Genomic DNA, 21,232 nt, shown 5'->3' on the forward strand with positions numbered 1-21,232 from the left:
AAAGGGATTGTGCTTTTACTAAATAAGCTTTAATCCCTTGATTACCTAGTTAAGTGCTTGATCTCTTTGAAAACGTTTGATTATGAGATTAGAAGCAAGCCACCAAAGCTGTAGGAGGGTATTGTAGAGTGCCTAGTAGATTTTGGTGAGCCTAAGGAAGAGTGGGCACTATGAGGATCTATGTGAGATTGATGTAGCCTCTATTCCATCATGGTATGCATCTATATCACATTATCTATCAACCGGAAACTCGACGAAAACTATTTCTAAATCCAAAAAGAGGAAGATGAAGTAGCAAGCACTTCACTTTTCAATAATAGCGGGTATCTTATATAGGAAAGGTGTGGATGAGATTCGTCATCGTTATGTGATGCTTGATGAGGTACCCTTTATTCTAGAGGAATGTCATGATTCAGCATGTGGAGGCCATTTTGTTGGATGGCTTATTTCCCACAAAGCTTTATGCACTAGTTATTGATGGCTGTCGGTTTTCCAAGATGCTTTTGCATATATTAAGCATTATGATGTTCACTAGAGAGACAACGCTAGGGAAGATTGTAAGTGGCCACTTTATCCTATTCTTGTGACTTTTCCCTTTGAGTAGTGGGTCATCAATTTTGTTGGACCTATGTATCCTTCCTCTGCTATGCAGAAGCACTATATCATTGTGGCGTTGGACTACTTTTACAAAATGCTTTGAAGCTCCAAGCTACGATGAAGGACAATGCCAAGGAGATAGCTAGTTTCATTATGGAATAAATTATCTGCCATTTCGGTCCAACTAAGGAATTGGTATCCAACCATGGGACACACATTTTGAATAAGGTCATAGAAGCCTTGACTGAGGCTATAAAAATTAAACATAATAAAACCACTCCATATAATCCCCAAGTGAATGGACAAGTAGAGAGTACCAACAAGTAGCTTGTAGGGATTTTATCCAAGACTATATTTAAGGATAAGTGTGATTGAGACAAGAAACTTCATGTGGCTATCTAGGGTTATAATACTATGTCCAAGAAAGAAACATACCATACCGCATTTAAGTTGGTATATGGGGAAGAGTTTGTCTTGCCCTTGGAGATTGAGTTACCCATTGTGAGGTTTGCATTGGACTATTCTTTGGGAGAAGAGAAAGCATTGCAAGAAAGGTTGACCTCCCTAGCACATCTTGCTAAGATTTGATTGCAATCTTTGTTACATCAAGAGGTAGGGAAGAAGATGATGAAAGCATTACATGACCTTTGTACTAAAAGATATTGTGAAGGGTTAGTTGGTCCTATATTACGATGCACATCACAAGTTATTTTGTGGCAAGTTGGAACCTAAGTGGGATGGCCCTGATAAGATCATTCATATACGAAAGAATGGCTCTACAATCCTTTTAGCAGATTTGTGGGGGGTAGAGTTTAAAAATAAAGTAAGGTTTAATAAGTTAAAGCCCTATTATGTGTAGGGGCTGACATTGGACTTGGTATCTTTACAAGTCTTCCAGAATCAAGCTTAAGTGTATAGTAGATGCCAAGGCCATATGTTGGGTAGAATCATATCTTAACTTGAGAAACCGTATTTAGAGTAGTGTTACCACCAAGGTCGAGTGATCTCGTGAAGTAAGGGTTATCATATTACTGAGTAGCAAGATGGATCTTTTACTTGGGATATTAAGGTCTACTGCTACCATTTTCATAGGGTTCTTATTATCATTCCTATTGAGTTTAGTGAGGAAGGAGGGATTGTACGTACATTCTCTCTCTCAACTCAACTTTGACTACCATAACTAGTAGACTCATTGATATGGTGTGACACCTATCAATAATTCATGGATCTCTGATTTATATTTTAATGGGGCATCCCAAGGGCCCACTAAGCATGTGAGTGTTGGTATCGCTATTAAAGACCCGCGACGTAAAGTTGTTATGAAAATGGGAGCTTATTTAGGTATCTCTTTGACTAATAACATGTAGAATCAAATGCCTTAATCATGGGGCTAAATATAGCCCAATATGATGGTATCCACCGTTTATTGGTGAAAGGTAACTCATAGTTAGTGATCAACCAATCGAATGGGACTTCTATTGTGAGGGATCCCATTCTATAGTGGATGTATCATTGTGTAGCCTTGGATATTCTTTAGATTTTTAAGATAGTGACTTGTCAACTAATTTCTCTTCCAGGTGGAACTGCTTTGCAGATTCGTTGGAAAATTATGCCTTTATTGAGGATGTATTTCTCAATTGTGGTCCTAAGGGGTTGTGGCTATACTAAACAGATTTGATGGAGTACCAGAGCAAGCCTCTTGATGCAAAAAAGCTTCTTGTGGCTATGTCTAATTGATGTCCTTCCTTTATTAATTATTTCCCTTTGTGCTATATATGGATATGTGTATGTGCAAATTGAGTCTTCTTTTGGGAGCTAGCAAGTCAAATCATGAAGTCCCAAGATTAGATTAGGTGTGTTTGGGGAGGTTTGAGTAGTTGTGTGCCTCCTATAGAGGCATTGTTAGGCATTTAAGGATCTATTTTGAAGTATTCCTTAGTGACCCTATTTTGCTAGCCTTTGTGATGCAGGTGTTTTTAGGAGTCTCTGCTAGTTGTGAGGTAGATATAGAAGCTTGCCAAGTAAAAGAAAGAGAAGAAAAACTTAAAATATATGGAAAACCCTTTTATAAAATATGGAGGTGTGTAAAAAGGGATTCTAAACCCCTTTTTTAAAAAAAGAATATGCAAATAAAAATTCCAAGTGCTAATGATTGTTGCCTTGCAAAGCCTTGGTAGGTTCTTGGGGACGAGTTTACTTGGGGCCAATGCCTTGTCTTCTCGAGGGTGACATTTAGCCAAAAAGTTAAATAAGGATAGTTGGAGAAAAAATAAAAGTGAACAAAGAAAGAAAAAGATTTAGTATTGCCTAGCACGAGCTTGATAGGTTCTTGGGTATTGAGATAGGATCTGAAACCGATGCCCTATTCTCATTGGATCACAATATGCTTAGCTCCCTCCTTTTTACATGCCCGAGTATTAAGTCCTAAAGTATAAAAATTTACTAAAAAAGGTATTTAAAAAAAAAAGACCAGGCTATAGGAGTCCTTGCCTAGTAGGAGTTATTGGTCTAGCTATCCTAGGTCAAGTAGGCAGGTCAGATCACCACTTAGGATGATTCCTTTGATAGTTCCTTTTAGCCAGTTTGTATATGGAGTAGGTGGTTGGCAACTAGCTCTGATCTTTGTTAGATTATGCTTAGCCTATCCCTAATGGATTTATATGCTTTTATTTTGTCAAGGGATAGGGTGAGACTGTTTGTGTTTTGTTGTGTATTTTCCTTGTAGCAACTTAATGCTTTTTATGGTTTTTGAATGTGTAGATCAGTTTGAAGATCCGACGGGCTAAGTCTCCCTATCTTGTGGTTGCCAACGAGAGTAGGATTTTTGGAGCTGATTTAATGCACAAAAAGACTCAGGGAGGCACAAAAGAGTAAATTTTCATGGAAAATGAAATGGTTGTAGATCAAGGAGCTTGAGTTTTCTTAGATACATTTTGATATAGGGAATCCAACGCAAGCATTTGTTCATCAATCAGAGTTTGTTTGGCCCCCCATTTAATGGTTGCAAGGTTTGGTGTTCTAAAGCAACGACTAGATCTAGAAGCAAAAAATTTTGCCCCTTCATTTGGTCAAAACTCATTTGCGATCAAGTTTAAATACTCAAAATGGAACCAATTATTTTAAAGATTAAGCTTAAACGAAGCTTAAAAGGACTTAAGCCTATGAAAATAGAATTTGACGGCCCCAATTTTCCATTTAAAAATGCATTTTGTACCCATTATAATTAAGAGGTATCCTATAGGTGTGAGATATCTATATTCTTTGCCTTCAATCACAAGAAACCATGGAAAGAATGATGCAATGATTAAAAAGTTCAAAAATTAATCTTTCTCTTGTGAAAACACGTGATCTAGAGCATGGTAGTTATAGAGGCTCATAGACATAGATCAAACTCATATGTACTTGGACATGACAAAGACAAAGTGACTTGACTGAAGGACACAAACCAAGTAGCAGGTACACTAAACAGAAAAGCAAAATGACAGTTACATTGTGATGGGACCAATAATGGGCTGGCAGTGGCTATGGCACTAGTCGGACCTCATGCACACAACAGACAACTCCACCACAACACGGCCTCATGGACCAGGAGTGTCTATAATAACTAAATGCACACTAGATACATCTAATATTGTGTTTTTAGCTGGATATAAGAGTCCAACGGTATCTTTCCCAACACCCCTCAAAGGGGGTATCCCACACATATTGGCAATAAGTGCCATGTATCACAGACATAGGAGGCACCCCATCGGCTAATTGCCATGGCCCCACTACAACTCTCCTACATCTTGGGGATTGGCCCCTCAATGCGCTGCTTTTACATATAAACACATTTGCATAAGACTCCTTTTTTTTCAGTGAGATTCAGGAGATACCATGTTTCCTCACCAATAATTTCCCCCAACAAATGAACAGCTAGCCTATGGCAAGGGAAATCTCACCCTCTTAAGCGTGGATCAACTATAATTTAAACAATTGATATGCATTTCGAGGAGTTGATACCATATATATGATCAATGTAATAGTGGATGTCTCATTGTGCACAAATAGTTATGTTTCGAAATCAACCTATGTGCTGATATGCAAACAGTCTTTTCATGAATTCCAACTCATACGTATATGCTTCGTTGCAAGAATCTAGCACCAAGGCGAATCTTGTCCTAATAGATCCCTTATTTCCAAATAGGCCATTTCCTAAATGCTATGCATAGAAAAAACAATCAGAAATTGATTTATTTCAGCCCTCAAATTGTTGCACGAAATCCTCCTCCCCACAAATTGATCACTCGTGGTCATAGGAATGACAAGATGTTTACTCTTGATGCCACTTTTCCATAGTTGAAATTAGCCATGTTTGCCCATGGCTCTGGCACAGTTAGAGATTTAGAAATATGGCATAAGAGAGTGGGCATGTTAATCTTCAATGGCTACAAATGATACAGAAGAAATAACTTGTTACAAGTCTACCCAAGTTTGCCTACACAAATATTGGTCATGTTTGTGATGCTTGTCAGTTTGGTAAATAGTCAAAGTTGCCATTTTTCCAGCATGTAAGAAATAGTAAGTGACCATTGTAGTTGGTTTACTCTGATGTGCGAGGGCTAGCCCATAATGCATTCATGGGAGGCTCTAAGTATTATATAACATTCATTGATGACTTTACTCCGCTATACTTGGGTTTATATACTGAAAACAAAGGATAAGGTGTTTACTATTTTTCAACAATTTAAGCAACAGGTTGAAAAGAAATTTGATTGCTATATCTCTTTTTTGAGATCTGACAGCAGTGGGGAGTATGTGTCAAATGAGTTTGTTAGTTTTCTGGCCAAACATGGCATACATAGGCAACTTACATGCAGCTACACTCCATAGTAGAATGGGGTAGTTAAATGGAAGAACAAGGTCTTAATGGAAGCTGTGTGTGCAATGATGAATGAGAAAAATATGCCACTCTATTATTGGGTTGAGACTGTTATGATAGCCATGTATATCTTGAACACGATTCCCAGGGACTCTCCACTCGCTGGTCTTCCATCTATATCCAGTCCCTTAGCTGAATTCTCGATGGTCTTTGTGTTGATAAATATGATATATCATCCTAAGACATACCCTATGGATGTATGTATTTAAAATAGAAGCATATGTAAAGTGTCCTTAGGTTGGGGATATCTATCTTTGGAGGATACCACTTGTTGTAGTTGACTATGAGAATAAAGAAGTATAATGGAGGAGAAGATAACATGTAGCTCCTGACCTCTGATTTGCTCCATCTCTTAGACTCCCTCCACTTTAGTTTATCATTTGGTATTAGAGAAAACGGTGGCAGTGAAGAGGATTAGAAGTAGGCAACAGAAGCTAAGAATTTTCTAGATGGTAGCGTTGTGATTAATGAGTGCAAGGGAAAAGGGGGCCGCGGGAGAAGAAAGAGCCGCAAATCAGAAGACCAGTAGGACAACTCCTTGATCAAGAATGAGCCCGTCACACCTCTCTCGGGGAACATGCCTGCTCGTGAGAAGAAGTCTATCAACCGTTTTGTTGATTCCGTAGAGTCTGTTGAGAAAGGCAAAGCTAGAGGTTTCAAGATAGTTCAGGGCTCTAGTGCTGCCTGAAAGACATTCCAAATGTGGTGTTCAAGTTTTCAAAACTTTTTAGGATTTGTCTAGAGTGGTAATGAGGAGAAGGAGAAAACTAAAGTCAAAGAAAATCTTGATAAATGTGTGAAAGAAAGTATTTTACAGATCAATGACCTTTTAGACTTGAACATACCAAAAATGACCACCAGGAAGAAAGATGTTGTTACAAGACTGTTTGAGTTTTTGGAATGTCCTAACAAGACAATTGAGAAGATCCTCCAAGAGGGACTGTCCAAAGACAAGTGCAAGAAAACTCTTTCAAAAGGTGCTGATTGGCCAGTGTGAAATTGATTACACGGTATTGACCTAGGATTGCTCATGCATGGGGCAAGTGCATGTGAGCATAGAGTTGTATTACTATATTGGAGCAAAGGAAAGCCTGGAGTAGTGCGAGGGAGTTTTAAAAAAAATGAGCACATGTCTTTTAAGAGGTACTAAAGTAAACTTGGAGTAGACCTCAACAACGGGACTATGGAAGGGCCTTCAGTGTTCTTGGGTGTTTGCAGCATTGTACAGGGTTCTGTTTTGCTCAAGGGAAAGTTGTACTGCATTATTGTCTTGCAGAGTTGAACTATTTATTTGGAGGCCAATTTTTGCTCAAAAAATTCTGGGAAAATTTATGTGTCTTCTGCTTGATATGTACTTCCGAATTGGACATCGTTTGGGATTTGAATTGGATGTTTCTTGTTGGGAACTAAATGTATGACATGTTGGCATCATGGATGGATGTATATGATAGATTTTGGACACATGTATGACAATCATATTGCTGAAAGCTATTTTTACATGCATTTTTGGACTATTTTTGACGCTTTTTGGTCTCGGATTGGACCATTGATGTTCCGAATTGGGGCATACTATTGAATATCATTTGTGGACAGTTTGTATTGTTGTTTTTTTTTGAATTTGTAGCAGCCATAATGTCTGACACAGCACAGATCACTCAGATTGTGGGAGACAAATTGACCAAAGACAATTATAGTGTTTGGTCTTACAGGATGGAGAAATTTTTGATGGGTAGAGGTCTATGGGACCTCATAACAGGTGATGATGAATGTCTAGAAGTTCCTGAATGTCCAACTAAAGAGAAAAAGAAAGCGTACAAGGATTGGACAGGGAAGAATAGGAAGGTTTTACAATGGATCTCCATATGTATTTCAGAAACATTGATTCCTCATATAAAAAAGGCAAGAACTTGTAAGGCGGCATGGGAAATCATAGAAAAAATGTATGAAACATGTACAAAGGCTCGTAAGATACAACTCAAGCAGAGATTACATGGTGCATGGAAAGGCAATCACAGTATCAGTGACTATGCGGCAGAAATCAAGCAAATTGCAGAAGACCTTGTATCCATTAATGCACCTGTTGATGATGATCATTTAGTGTTAGTGACACTAAATGGACTTGGACCAGCTTTCAAATCTTTGGATACCTCTATTTCAATTAGAGGAGGCTTTATGCCTGACTTTGAGGAGCGTATCAGATTGCTACTTACAGAAGAAATCAAGTCGAGATTGAATGCATCTATTAGTGGCAAAAATGCAAGTGGAGATAGTGTTTTCTATCACCAGAGAGGTCGTGGTAGCTCATCTAGAGCTAGAGGTTCTTCACTTGGTCGTAGTAATTATGGTTTTTCTCGTGGAAGAGGTAACTTTGGTCATGGTGACTTCATGCATAGAGGCAGAGGGAGTTTGCTTCTTGCTATCAAACCACTCAGCATGATGAATCATATGGTTTGTAGCTACTGAATCCAAAAACCACTCATTCTCACGAAGAGGGTGAGTCATGCTCCCAAGCACATGCTCCATAGCAAATAGGTGACCTCTAGGCAATCCACCTCTAGATCCATAACCTGTACAACCATAAGTGCCTGCATAGTGGCCATATTGGGTCCTTCCATAACCCCTAGACATGGCATTCTATTTATGATAACAATCCTTCTCAAAATGACCAAATTGCCCACAATAATGACAATTGCCATCTCTCTGTGAAGGGCTTTTTGTAATCCACAGCGTTGCCAACCTTCTCCACATACTTCTATAGCTTGCATTGATTCACAATTAGCCTTATGGTCTAGTCCTCCATGACTACGTCTTCCAAATTCAAGATGATGTACCTGAACTTGAATTAGTTGTTGGCCCTCATATCCATTGAGAGGCTATACTTTGCTTGCTCTTTCTCTAAAAATGGCAACCTATTGGTTTTCTCATATCCTGCCATTGTAGGTGCCTATCATGAAGCCATAAACTCACCATCAGTATTCTTTGGATATTTTTTGCGAAAAGACACGTAGTAAATGGAAAAAATGCTTATGGAAGCTGAAATGCTTAAACATAGACAAATATACATAAAGAAAATTTTCCTTCAAATAGTCTATCCATCCTTTTCTGCTTTTGGATGTTGATTGAGGTTTAGGGTTTGTTTTTATGTTCCACACCTTACCCCCTTCCCCTTGGAGATGAGAAGTATCCTTACAAGGATTAAATATTGAAGGGTTAAGGCTTTGCAACACAAGCTCACGGTGTTTCAATTTCACATGAGCCAAGCATAGAAGGTGGGTTTGTACTCCATTTGAGCATAGTGGTCCATGTCGACAAGTCAGATACTTACGTGGGTGAGGTAAGTGAGGACATCCATTAGGAAGTCACTAGAGTCTATTTGGTTGGCAATGTGTAGCTCCTTCTAGATCAACATCATGCTACCTAAATAGGGGTGGGTCATGATGTGCTCTTCTAGGGGTCGATTGCAAATATGGTGGTCAAAACCCTATAGTAGGTTGGAGCTACATACTGAGTTGGATAGTACTCCAAGGTTTTGATGGCACGTCTCTACTCAACATTGGTCATGATTTGGCAACCCTCTAGCTTCCATTGAAGTCAGAGAGCATATCATTTTTGCAAGAAAGAGTAGTCATTTTCAGAAAGTTGTTTCAACTCTTCAATTTTTTGGTCAATGGTGGTAGGGGTTGTACTCTTGTTATATGAGGTGATGAGTCATCATTTGTGTGCTTGGTCATGGGAAATCTCGATGGCAATTACCTCTTCAATTGCTTGGGAAGCCTTAACAAATATGAATTCTGATTCTTCCCAAGAGGAAGGCATCGTATGTACCTCCATGGCCAAGGGCTTGTCCAAAAGGCCTAGGTCTAGTCAGTCATAGCTTTTAGAAAGTGTAGTAAATGAATGTAGCATCCAAGCATCCAAGGCAAGTAACCACATCATCACCCATATTTTTAGCCAAGTCCAAGGCCAAGGTAAGAATCTATTATTGATCAAAAGAAGGTTTTTGGCCTACTAGAGGTCGAGGCGACTTGGCTGGGCTAGACAGGTCCACAACTGAGGTTGGTGATTTTGGCTACTTTTGACAAAGTGACACTATCACTTGCACACTAGGCGAGGGTTACAATGTAGATGTTGTTCTGCTAGATACTTGGGAGGACTTGGGGCACACTAACACTGCTAGGTTGAGGTGGTTTGGATGCATCAAGCTGCAATTTCAGTTATAGACTCGTTGAGGCTCTGCAGGTGTAGTGTTTGGACTCTATGGGCTCTAAAGGTTGTATTGTTCGGGATTTAAATTTCTAATCTATCATGCCAGCTTGTGTGGGAACACTTGAGGGTTGCACTTGAATAGTGTACTTGGAATTTGTGGCTTTGGGTATCCATATCCAGGTATTTCCCTCTTAATAGCCTTGCGTGTGCAATAAATTATTGGGGACCCAATGCAGCTTGACCATTCATTGATGCCTATAGTTTCTTTTCTACCTCCTAGGTTTTGAGGGTGAATTTCTAGCCTTGCAATGTCGTTCTTGCTTATTTCTTGGTGGCAGTCCTTGATGTTTAGGTACCCATTGTTGAGATATTCACAATCACACCTAGCTTAGCCTCTTTGTATGGAGCAGTGTGGGCTCAGGATGCAAATTCCCATATGCACAGTGGAGGAAAGTGCAGCCTAGTCTATTCCTATAAAGCATTATACTTGCTCTCATTTTGAATGCAATGCCATAGTGCATTTGTACTTCCAGCAAAGTGTTTGTGTCATGGTCAACACACAAGATTGTGTTTATGAGTCCAAGCTTCCATCTTGGAACCTAATTCACTTGTGTGACATTTGGTCTTGATGTTTGTTACCTCATGAGCTCACTCTTCCTCTTTTAGCCTCCATAGCCATGCCCTAGATCCAACATTATTTACATGGTATCAAAGCCCACTCGAGCATGGCCTAAGCTCAACTCAAATCCTCTCTTTACTCTCTCAGTCTCTCTCAACTTGAATTCAAATCAATGTGGTAGCTCATGAATTCATCTTCAACTTCTACCTTGTGGGGTAGCCATAGCCCCAACCTGTACCTACCTTGCTTGGATATTTCATATCTCACTCTACATGCCATATCTCACTGAGCTTCCTTCTCGAGATTTTTTCCTCTTATTCCAAAGCTTCTCTATGGCACTTCAATTCGTTGCAAATATTGGTGGAGTATATGCTCGTACACATTGTTGAAAAACATGATCACTGCCCTATTTGCACCTGTGCCTGGTCATACTAACAAATCTCCTCCTTCGCGAGGCATTACACTGTTGGCATGATCATAAGGAAATGAAACCCCATCACTTAAGGTACCCATAGTTCAAATCTTGTCCAAAAATTTTCACTATGTGAGCCACACAAAGAGAAAAACCAAGTCCTTGTCCTGCAAACCCTAAAACTCCATAGCCAACTTACTTGAAACTTCATATTTTCTTAATTTTCTCTCTCCTCCCACTCAAACCAAACCTTTTCCATTATAATCCACTAAAAATTGAAGTTTCTAGCAAGCATTTCCCATCAAATCAGTAAGGAGGGGAGAAATCCAAGCATCAAAGCATCAAACTCAAGTGCTTGAAAGCATAGTATCTATTGATACTTATCAAGTATTATTTGACACTACATTCCTTATATCTCTTGACATAATTAAATATTTTGTTTCTCAAATCTCAGAGTTTTGGTGTTGATTTTTTGCTCTAGCATGGGCAAAAACTCTCCAACTGTTCGGTTCAAAGGGGTTAGGTTCCATAACTGGCAAACCCGCATCAAGCTCATCCTGATGAAGAAGGGTCTTTGGGCCATTACCAACGGTAAGGAGAAGAAGCCTTGGGATGCAAGCCTTGCAGTTACTTGGAAAAATAATGATGACAAAGCATAGGCCATCATTAAGCTAGAATTGGATGAGAGCTACATCCACTACGTGGATACCTGTGAAACCTCTAATGATATATGGAAGAGATTAGATACTTTGTTTGGTGTGCAATCAAAGTCATCCAAGTAAGTATTACTGATTGAATTTTTTAGGCTAGATAATATGAAATCAAACACATCTCGTGCAACTCACGTAAGCTTCATGGAAAGTACCTTAACTTAGCTTGCAGGAATCAATCTCGAGATGGATAAATATATTTTTATTGGTGTGTTGCTAAAAAGTGTGCCTCCTAACTATAATAATGTGTCAACTACATTGATCAACATGCCTAGTCCTAAATTGGTTGACATTAAGGCCTCCCCTGCTGGAAGAAGAAAAAAAGATAAAATCCAAAGAAGAACCAAGCACCTCTAAAGATGAACAAATGTTATATGTACAAGGGCAAGAAAGATCAACTGGTATGTAACTTCTGCAAAATGATCGAGCATACGGAGAGATTATGTCATGCTAGGAAGAGGTCCCAAAAGGCCTATCTAGTTGATGTTAAAGAAGAGAAAGACCACCAGGAGAAGGACAAACCTCATCAGTCCTTCTATTTTGATAGATTTTTTAAGCCTTGTACTGCCTAGCCCTAATTATTCTGACATAAGCTTGTAAACTCACCATGTAACCTTGTACTATAGCCTCTGTACACTTTATGAGGCCCCTCTTACAGTTTTTGGATGTCCACCATGTCTTTGCTACCCATACTTAGCCTTTTCTGCGACAATTCTCTGGTGTTTACCAAATTTGTGGTGTGTCCACACTTTGCAGGTGATTACTCACTTAAGTCTCTACACACTTTGTACTTCTTTGGTTGTGATTGAGGAGGAGTGTTGAGATATTGGCAATCACACCTAGCTTAGCCTCTTTGTATGGGGTAATGTGGGCTTAGGATGTAGAATCCCATATGCACAGGGGAGGAAAGTGTAGCCTAGTCTATTCCTATAAAGCATTGTACTTGCTCTCATTTTGAATGCAATGTCATAGTACATTTGTACTTCCAATAAAATGTATGTGTCATTGTCAACACACAAGATTGTGTTTATGAGCCCAAATCTTGGAACCTAATTCACTTGTGTGACATTTGGTCTTGATGTCTATTACCTCATGAGCTCACTCTTCCTCTTTCAACCTCCATAGCCATGCTCTAGATCTGACATTCTTTACACCCATTAGAACTTGAGTTCATGGGCTTTGGCTTTCATCTCAACGGTTTGCTGATGTTGAGGCTTGGTGAGTTGTGACAAGTCATGACCCCCTCCTTAGACTTGGTAGTGGATCCCTCTATTGGAGGCTTCACAGGCTTTGATGAAGTTGTGCCACCCTTATTGAAAGTTGTCACGATATGTACATTGTTGATGGCAAGGTGAATCAGGTGTAACTTGTATTCGACATTGCAATGCATCTATTTTTAGGCGCGTCCTAACTGTGATTCCTTACCAACACCTTTTGTGTTTGGAAACACACAAAATATTATGGGTATGCTTTGAGACTTGATAGAGGCTGCGACTTTGTACTTTTCCAAAAGTGTATATGATTGGCCCCTAAAAGGGCTAAGTTTAGCACTTGTGGGCTGTACTTATGGTCGGCTGATTTGAGCCCAATTATCATGAATTAAGATATGTGCTCATTAGGCAGTGATTATAATACGGAGGTAAGCAGGTTCCACTAATTTATCCTCATATTCAAATTTTGTAATTGTAGCAACTTGGACTTTCATAGGGGACTCTAACATGGGAGATTTTATAAAAGAGCACCAAGCTCCCTCCTATGCAAATTGTAAAATCTAGACGGGCATCGGTGAAATAATAAGGCAACAACAAGGGAATAGGGAAAGAGGACCTTGGCAAGAAGCCCAATCATGTAAAAAAGGGAATGGGTGCCCAAGGGATGTAGGGCTTGTATATAAACTCAAAAAGTGAATGAGAAGCTCATTCTTTGGTGTGTGGCTAAAGTGGCTTCTTCTTCTTCTCTTCTTCTCTCCTTCTTGCTTGTGTGTGCTTGTGCTTGAGAAAGAGACTGTGAGAGTGTGATGGAGTGAGTGTGTGAGGGTGAGGAACCATGATAGAGAAGCTCTCAATCTTCTCCTCTCTTCTTCTCTTCTCTTCTCTTCTCTTGACCCATGCATGGCTATGGAGGATGGAGGTTGAAGGAGGACCGTGGTAGAGAAGCTCTCAATCTTCTCCTCTCTTCTTCTCTTCTTTTCTCTTCTCTTCTCTTGACCCACGCCCACATGGCTATGGAGGATGGAGCTTGAAGGAGGAGGCATGAGGTTGCTTGAGCTTGCAACTAGGATCGTGGAGCTACCGAAGTGCTTGTAGGAGGAGGCCACTCATTCGAGCATCAAGGTAATCTCACTACACTCCTAGGATCAAAGGTGCATCACCTAGGTGAGAAATAGCCATTAGAGCTTGCTTGAAACGCTTGAACAATAAGCAGTCCGTGGGTCTTGGGTGGCAGTTGAGTGTGAGCTCCCAGTACAGGTCTTGATTTGTATGCCATATGAGATCTATGTGAGTGGATGGCAAAAATATGATCTTTTGTGGATCTAAAATTTGGATTAGATAGAGTTATTATGTGGTTAGAAATGTGAGATAGAATGTATCAAGTTGGGGGTATGAGAGTTATCACGAAATCCTATTTTAGGGTCCTTAGGCCACAGAAGTGGCCCTTGGTTGGAGGTGCATTAGGAAGCTAGAAGCCACCCTAGCAAGGGTCTAGAGACAATTCCCTTGACCTCAACTATAAAGAGAATATTCATTGGTTGACTAAGAGAGGTTCATAATATGGTCGGAGAGGATGACTAAACTACCTTCTAGGGCTATTAAAGAAAGACCCCTCCAAAAACATAATCAATCTAACACTTCAAGGGAAGGAACCACTTCATTTATGAAAACAACACATGCATAGGTACTAGCTGTATGTCTTACATGACACCTAGCTACATGCCTTGCCCATTACCCTCATCCTCTATTATTGAAGCTTTTTCCTCTTCGAGGATTATGAGGAACGTTGAGATTAGTGCTCATTACCCTATTGGGATACTAAGTTGACTAATTGCACTTAAAAAAATGTGGTCTATTGTCTTTATTCCCATTATTCTTATTTTTGAGCATGGCCTTGACTATAATTGCTTTGCTAATAATTCACTTGAGCCCTTTTTAGATAGGAAAAAATGTTGTTATATTGGTTGAATTTGTTATTTTGCTTGAGTAGGATGGTTACTAATGGGGCTGCACTCTCATAAAGGCATCTTCCATCAACAAACCTCATCATCTCTAGTTAGCCATTGAGGAGAGGATTTAAACCTTGACAAAAACTAAACCTTGACAGAAGCACACGCTTGTTTGCTCATGGATATGCGGGGAGAGTATTTTCTAAGGTCACAAAATGAGAATGGTATCCTTCCACAATAAATGTAACATGCCCTGCTTGTCCGTTTGTGGGACACGTCTTAGTAGCCCATCAGGAGGAGGATCTAGAAGGCTCGGCCTGGCACTCGCAGGGAATGACACAGGGTTTGCAATCTAGGTCTTTCCGAGCCTGCCCCGAGCGGAAGTGTCCAGTCGTTCCCACTTGGGATCGTCGACCTGAGGTCAGGGTCCCTTTCCTATTAGCAAAGTCTTTAAGGAGAAACTAACATCGATTTCTAGATGAACCACTTTGCGTAACAACAGAGTCGAAGCGGATTTATGCAGCACTTGGTTCATGGAGAATGGGAAACGAGAGGGATGCGAAGGTCAACCTCTCTGCCATACGGCATAGTCTCATTTCTTTCCCCTAAAATAGAATAAACTGAAAATTCTACATCTACCGTCTTATTATCTCATCATTTGATAAAAGTTCCGAGCTAACCGGGACCACCCTTCTGTAAGATGGACCTAAGTCACGTCCATCGTACTTTCCTCAGTTTGCTTTAATTATCTAATTACCTAACACATTACATTTTGACATATGCAGAATCAGCTTCCTTAATTAAACAAATTAATCACGGGTTCCTTCACGTAACTTAGGCATTGACACAAAAACAATACCAAGCAAGTTTTCCTTTTTCTCAAATAACTGCTCTTTATTTATCAAAATCCTGGAGTACATCCAATATCACACCCGAAGGCTATCCTAGCAATCTATAGGATTGCTGCTCCAAGTTCTGCCTATTGACTAGTACACGGGCCTCGAGATCCCATCTTGAGTCAGGTCGGTCCCTTGTGTGAGATCCAAAGGCAAGGGATTTACAACCAAAGCCTCCCTTGGCACCCAAGCATCCTCCCACTCCAAGCAGCACCCATGGAGAGACCTCTCGTGGTAGGTTAGGTCTATATTCCTGGCGCGGCTAACAACCCCCTTGGATAGGGCCACGCAGATAGTCGGAGGTAACAGTTCCTGCCTCTCCCTCCAGGCTTTCAACTTGAAGCATTTAGTGTTTTCCTTGAATTAGTTCCTTGAGCAAAGAGATCAAATAATGTACCTAAGTACAAGCATGAACATTTCGGAGGTCGTTTGCACAACCAACTGCTAAGGTGTGACTCCTTGTTTCCCCGGATGCTCCCAGCATCCGATCTTGGGTCTTTTCGCGACTTCGCAAGAACACAATAATTTCAAACAAGATTACACAAGCAAATGGTCTTGGTAAGTTGACTTATACTTACCCTTTTTCCCTTGGGTTTTACCTTAGGGTATCTTAGTCCCTAACTCAAACATTAGTTGGTCAGTCAAGGCAATGGACATGCCTTATTCGCAACTCAACCAAGGTTCTTTTAATCTCTAATTCCAACCAAGCTCAGTTAACATACATGGCAACACATGATTCTTCATTTAGACTTTCAAGATGCAGTCTAGATTCATGCGATCCTTCCAATTCTCTCAGTGCGGTTCTATGCAAGATTTCCCAATCAACCTTAACCATCGTGCACATTGTGCGTTTAGTATAGTTGTACCTCCTAAACGACTTTTATCTCTCTTTATTCCTGGCAACGAGTACTTATTTCTAATGCGTCGGATCACATGTGACTTGCATCTATGAAAGTCTAGGGTTTTGTCTAACGATGCAAGTGTATCTCATGAATAGAAATTAACATTTCATGTGTTTCTTTTAACCATAATTGCGAAACGTGATTTCTAAGTGACTATTCATGCACCGAACTAGTTAAAAAGCTATCATTTTATGTAAAGTAAGGCGATAACCTTATCATATTATGTGTGTAAAAGCTATCATTTCATGCTTAAAATCTTATGCGAATTCCAAACTCTACCTTTTGCGCATGCATCTTAGTACTTAGAGTAAACGGAATCCTAAGACTCATTCTTGTTCCATGCACTTCATCAATCCTTTCATCCCTTCCATGAGAAATAATACCTAATTAATTTTAAAGCTTAGAACCTGGGTGATTCGTTTTTGTTGCGTTGGACGCTCCACTTGCCTCTCCAGCATTACCGATAGCTTGGGCACCTACGCTTCCCGCGACTTTCTTCTTGGGAGCCATTCGCCTCGCAGAGATTGGGCAGTCCGGAACTTAACGGGTTTCGGGTTGATTGGTTCAGTAGGAAAGACCGCGAGATGGGGTCCTTCGCCGAGGGCGTGGTTTGCGTGACTTGTTGCAGTTACTTACCAACTCCCACTCCCTCTCCTTCTTTCTTTCTCTCTCTCTCTTCTTCTTCTTTTTCTCCTCTTCTCCTTCTTTCTCTCTCTATCTCTTCTTCTTCTTTTCTCTTACTCTCCTACTCTCTCTCTCTCTCCTTCTCTCTTATACCATCACTCCATCTCTCTCTCTCCCCGACGTGTTGTCAGTGAGGAGAGAGGGGGGAGTAGAAAAATTTGAACCAATGATAAAAAAAATTTCTTTTTCTTTTAAAATTTCAGGGGAAGGTTCCTATGGCCCATTACAATAAACCCTAGCTACTTCAAGCTAAAGAGCTTATTCATGTTTACGATCTGATAGGCAAGTGACATGTATTGGTCTTGAACTGCTTTCTTGATTTAACTCGAAGTCATCGTGGCTTCAAAAATAGCTTTATCATGCTGCCACTAATTCCACCAGAAATATGCTTCACTTAACAACCTTAATCATACAATCATTTGCTTGATTTTTCATATTTGTTCTTGCAATAGAGAAGTAGCCTTCCATGTGCTCAATCCAGGTTTTGGCATTAACTGCAACCTTTATTTCTTCTCCGTTAAATTTAGATAGCTTAACTTGTTTGAGAAAAAACTTCCTCTCCTTTCCAATCAAGTCAATAGCAGCATGATTTGGAGGTGTACTAGTCAAGTGAACTTGAGGACAATTTGACCTTTTACTTAGACCAATACATTTTTAAAAGTATTTTGCAATACATCAATTTTTCAACTTGATTTATCAACTTATTGTTTAGAAAAAAAATAGTTTCATCACTCTAACAAGATCTTATATTCAATGCATTTTCATATCATCCTAGGATTCAACACATTTTCTGCAGCAACTCACAATTTTCTTATATCATAGGAATTCAATGTTTCCATAGTAACTAACCACTATGCATGGATGATGTCTCTTAGTTGGTGTGCGGCTCCAATAAAGGTTATTACAACTATCCACCACAAGTTCCGGATATTAGGGTGGAGCTAGGGAGATATACAATGGGTATCATAGTTAGATAATAAATCATGCATCATTCATTGCTTGTGTTGTGTTTGTGTATAATTTGCACAAAACTCATTGAATCATCAAAAGGACAAGAAAAACAACCATTTTTAAGAGCCCAAGTATCAATTTATGGATAATTGTGTATTAAACACCATATTGGGAAATATGGGAATTTCCCATAAGTTTGGGACACGTGGTCAAATCTTTGGATTTGTCATAACTTGAACACTATAACTCCAAATCAAGCGCTCTATAGCTCAATAGATTGCATTTTTCAAGTGCTTTCCAATGATAGGTCACATCATATGGTTTTTAGAAACATATGAGCATGTTATCCGGGTGCCACCTTTTTAGCATTCAAAAAATGGGAATTGGGAGATTCCCAAACTCACTAATATTGTGTTATTAGCATAAAAGAAAAATGTCTCATTACTTGCAAGATCATATAAACCTCTTATTCATGACGTAAATTGGAATTTGACTACTACATCAACCTCTTTCAAGAAGCAAAATGTGTGTGTGTGTGTGTGTGTGTGTGACTCTTACTAGATAACAAGTCTCAAAAGTTTTTGTTTTTTATGTGTGTGGAGAGGGGATATACTCGTAATGGTATATTAGATAGGGTGCTTATGAAGCCTTGAGACATTCAAATTAGTCTAGATAGGCCATGACCATCTTGCATGAAGGCTTCTTTACGAGCTCATGCAAAAGAGACATTACACTTTCTTAGTACCTACTCATTATGGGGATTTACCTAATGATGGATTTCCTTTTTGCTATTGTGATGGCCACAAAACTGTCTTCACCTTGGGTTATGATTCTGTCTAGAAGAATGTTGTTTGGGGGGTTGGAATTGGTGAAGAAAGCTACCTCAAGGCCTCTCAGTAATATGCTCAATCATATAGTCTCTAGTCCTTTCTAGCTCAGCGATGTGCACACCACTAATTTGAAACACATTTCCAAAAGGAGCACCTGTAAGCTTATGTCTTCCTATGTCAAACCTACAAAAACAACACAATTTCAAACACTTCTTCATGCATCCTTTGTTAATGCATCATGAACCTTGTTGCAACTAAAAAGACATTATAATTGGGCATATTATTTCTACATAGTTAAGATATAAAATTTGGCAAGCTTACATATTATGCACTTAAATTTGACAAGCTTGGTATATAAAAGTGGCCATAGTCAACAAATTTGGCAAGCTTACACATTATGCACATAAAATTGACAAGCCTAGTATAGAAAAGTGGCAATAGTCTCGACAAATTTTCTAATGTTGAATAGTTACAAAAGTATCAACTTTGTCTCTAGTCAATCATGGAACATCATTTTAACGTGGAAAATGCCAATGAGCTTCACCACTTCCTTACTTCATCATGAGATTTCCACATGTAAATTCGCTTAACAAATCACATTGAAATTCACATCATTTAATCACCTCAAACCACTTGAAGCTCCTAACAATGTCAATTTACCTTTAAAAGGCTATGCCACTTTGATTATACATTGAAATAATGGTAATACTACCTCTAAGTTCACGATCCAATGCTCACAACCTCTTAGCTAAGAAAGGGCAATACTATTTTGTCACCTCCCAAAGTGGCTTTGTAGGTCTACTACAAATGGTGTATTGGCATCAATAGGGCTGACGAACATTGAATAAATTGAGTTTGTTAAGTATGTAGCATGGTCATCTGTAAAGAAACATGTTGTATGATACAAGATGTTGTGCACGTTCAAGCCCCATCTAATTTAAAAACTATATTAGGGAATTTCGGAATTCTCATATAGTTTGGAAATTTCCAATATAGTCAATATTTGGCCACATAATCAAATCTTGTCCCCTTACTTGAAAGTAGACTCTACCCTATTTACTTTATAGAATGTCTTTCCAATTCCAACTTTGAAGCATGGGTTAAGATTTGGTCACATGGCCAAATATTTACCCCTTATTTGAAAGTGGGACTTGAGAGATTCCCAAAATCTCTAATTGGTGTTTGTAGAAAATGCGCTTCGAAGTGAAAGATCTATAAATGTAGGAGAGCCTTTGCAGGGTCTCTCTCTCCCCCCCGCCCATGCCTTATCATTCCCTTCCCTTTTTCATTCACTTGTTCCTTTCCTACATTTGGAATTCTTTGTTAGCTTTATCATCTTTTCACGGTTTTGTCCTTTCGAACCATCATTCTCTGTCGTCGTCTCCTTGAGTGCATAAGAAGCCTGCATTTACTCTTCAAATTTAAGATCTAGCATCGATGTTTATGTGTTTCTGGCCCTTAGGAAAACACATGGTCCTCACCGTTCTTCCTTGAATTACTGGAATAAGTCCATGTTACTCATTCAAATGTCTTGTTGTTGCTAAGTTGCCTTTCTTGCCTTGGCTCTTTCAAATATCTAACTTAATAGACCTCAATCATAATTGATGTCCTTATCCATTTCCTTGGTGTAAGGAAAAATGTAGTATATATTACGCTATCTCAAGCATCTTGCTTTGATCCTATAAAAGGGCAACCATTCAGATCCCTTTTTGCCACTTGAAAGCAGATACCTCTCCTTTATGGTGTAGCTTGTGTATGAGTGAGCACACAAACAAGTAATCTCCAACACCACCAAGTTTTTCTATGGGCTCCATCTACGCAACATAGGTCTTTTCCTTTTTGTTATTGAAAAAATGAGATTAGCTCTAGACAAGCGTGCTTAACTTTGACTATTGTGTATAGCCTCCTTTCTCAAATAGTTAAAAGATAGGACATCAAGCTTCACGAAGCTCTGGTGAGGCCTAAATTAAAGAATCAACTATCTTATATTGACATGGATTCATTTCTGACGTTGAAGAGTGTTTAGGGGGTGAACTAGCAAGAGAATTCTACTATAACTTTGGAAAAAGCCACCATATGATACCTATTATGGAATTATGGCACTTATCAAAATTCATTATGAAAATAAGATGAATTCTACTTAACTTATTTTTGTAGATTTGATCAATTTACCATATGATTTGTGACTTGTTGCACGTGTGCATTGACCCCCAAAGCTTCTTTCCATCCTATAAAAACACAACAAGAAAATGCTACATGCACAATAAAATCCAAATTAAAAAACTCCTCGATGGATAGAAGCTCAAGTTTTATTGGTCTTCTCAACAGGAAAAAACATGGTCAT

The 21,232-nt window shown here is 39.3% G+C and overlaps 1 protein-coding gene across 1 annotated transcript in view; it reads left to right on the forward strand.

The window, feature by feature from the left end:
* Nucleotides 1-6,515, forward strand: part of LOC148009297 (uncharacterized) — a 162,613-nt gene extending 156,098 nt beyond the window's left edge. The window contains exons 6-7 of the mRNA XM_087673530.1: nucleotides 6,066-6,182; nucleotides 6,261-6,515. Of these exons, the coding sequence (XP_087529656.1) occupies nucleotides 6,066-6,182; nucleotides 6,261-6,515 (372 nt within the window). The remainder of the gene's footprint in view (nucleotides 1-6,065; nucleotides 6,183-6,260) is intronic.
* Nucleotides 6,516-21,232: the final 14,717 nt, after the last annotated feature.

The sequence above is a fragment of the Lygodium microphyllum genome, unplaced genomic scaffold (assembly GCF_053477565.2).
Source record: "Lygodium microphyllum isolate KBCC unplaced genomic scaffold, Lygodium_microphyllum_v1.1.10 scaffold_31, whole genome shotgun sequence".
NCBI classification, from domain to species: Eukaryota; Viridiplantae; Streptophyta; class Polypodiopsida; order Schizaeales; family Lygodiaceae; genus Lygodium; species Lygodium microphyllum.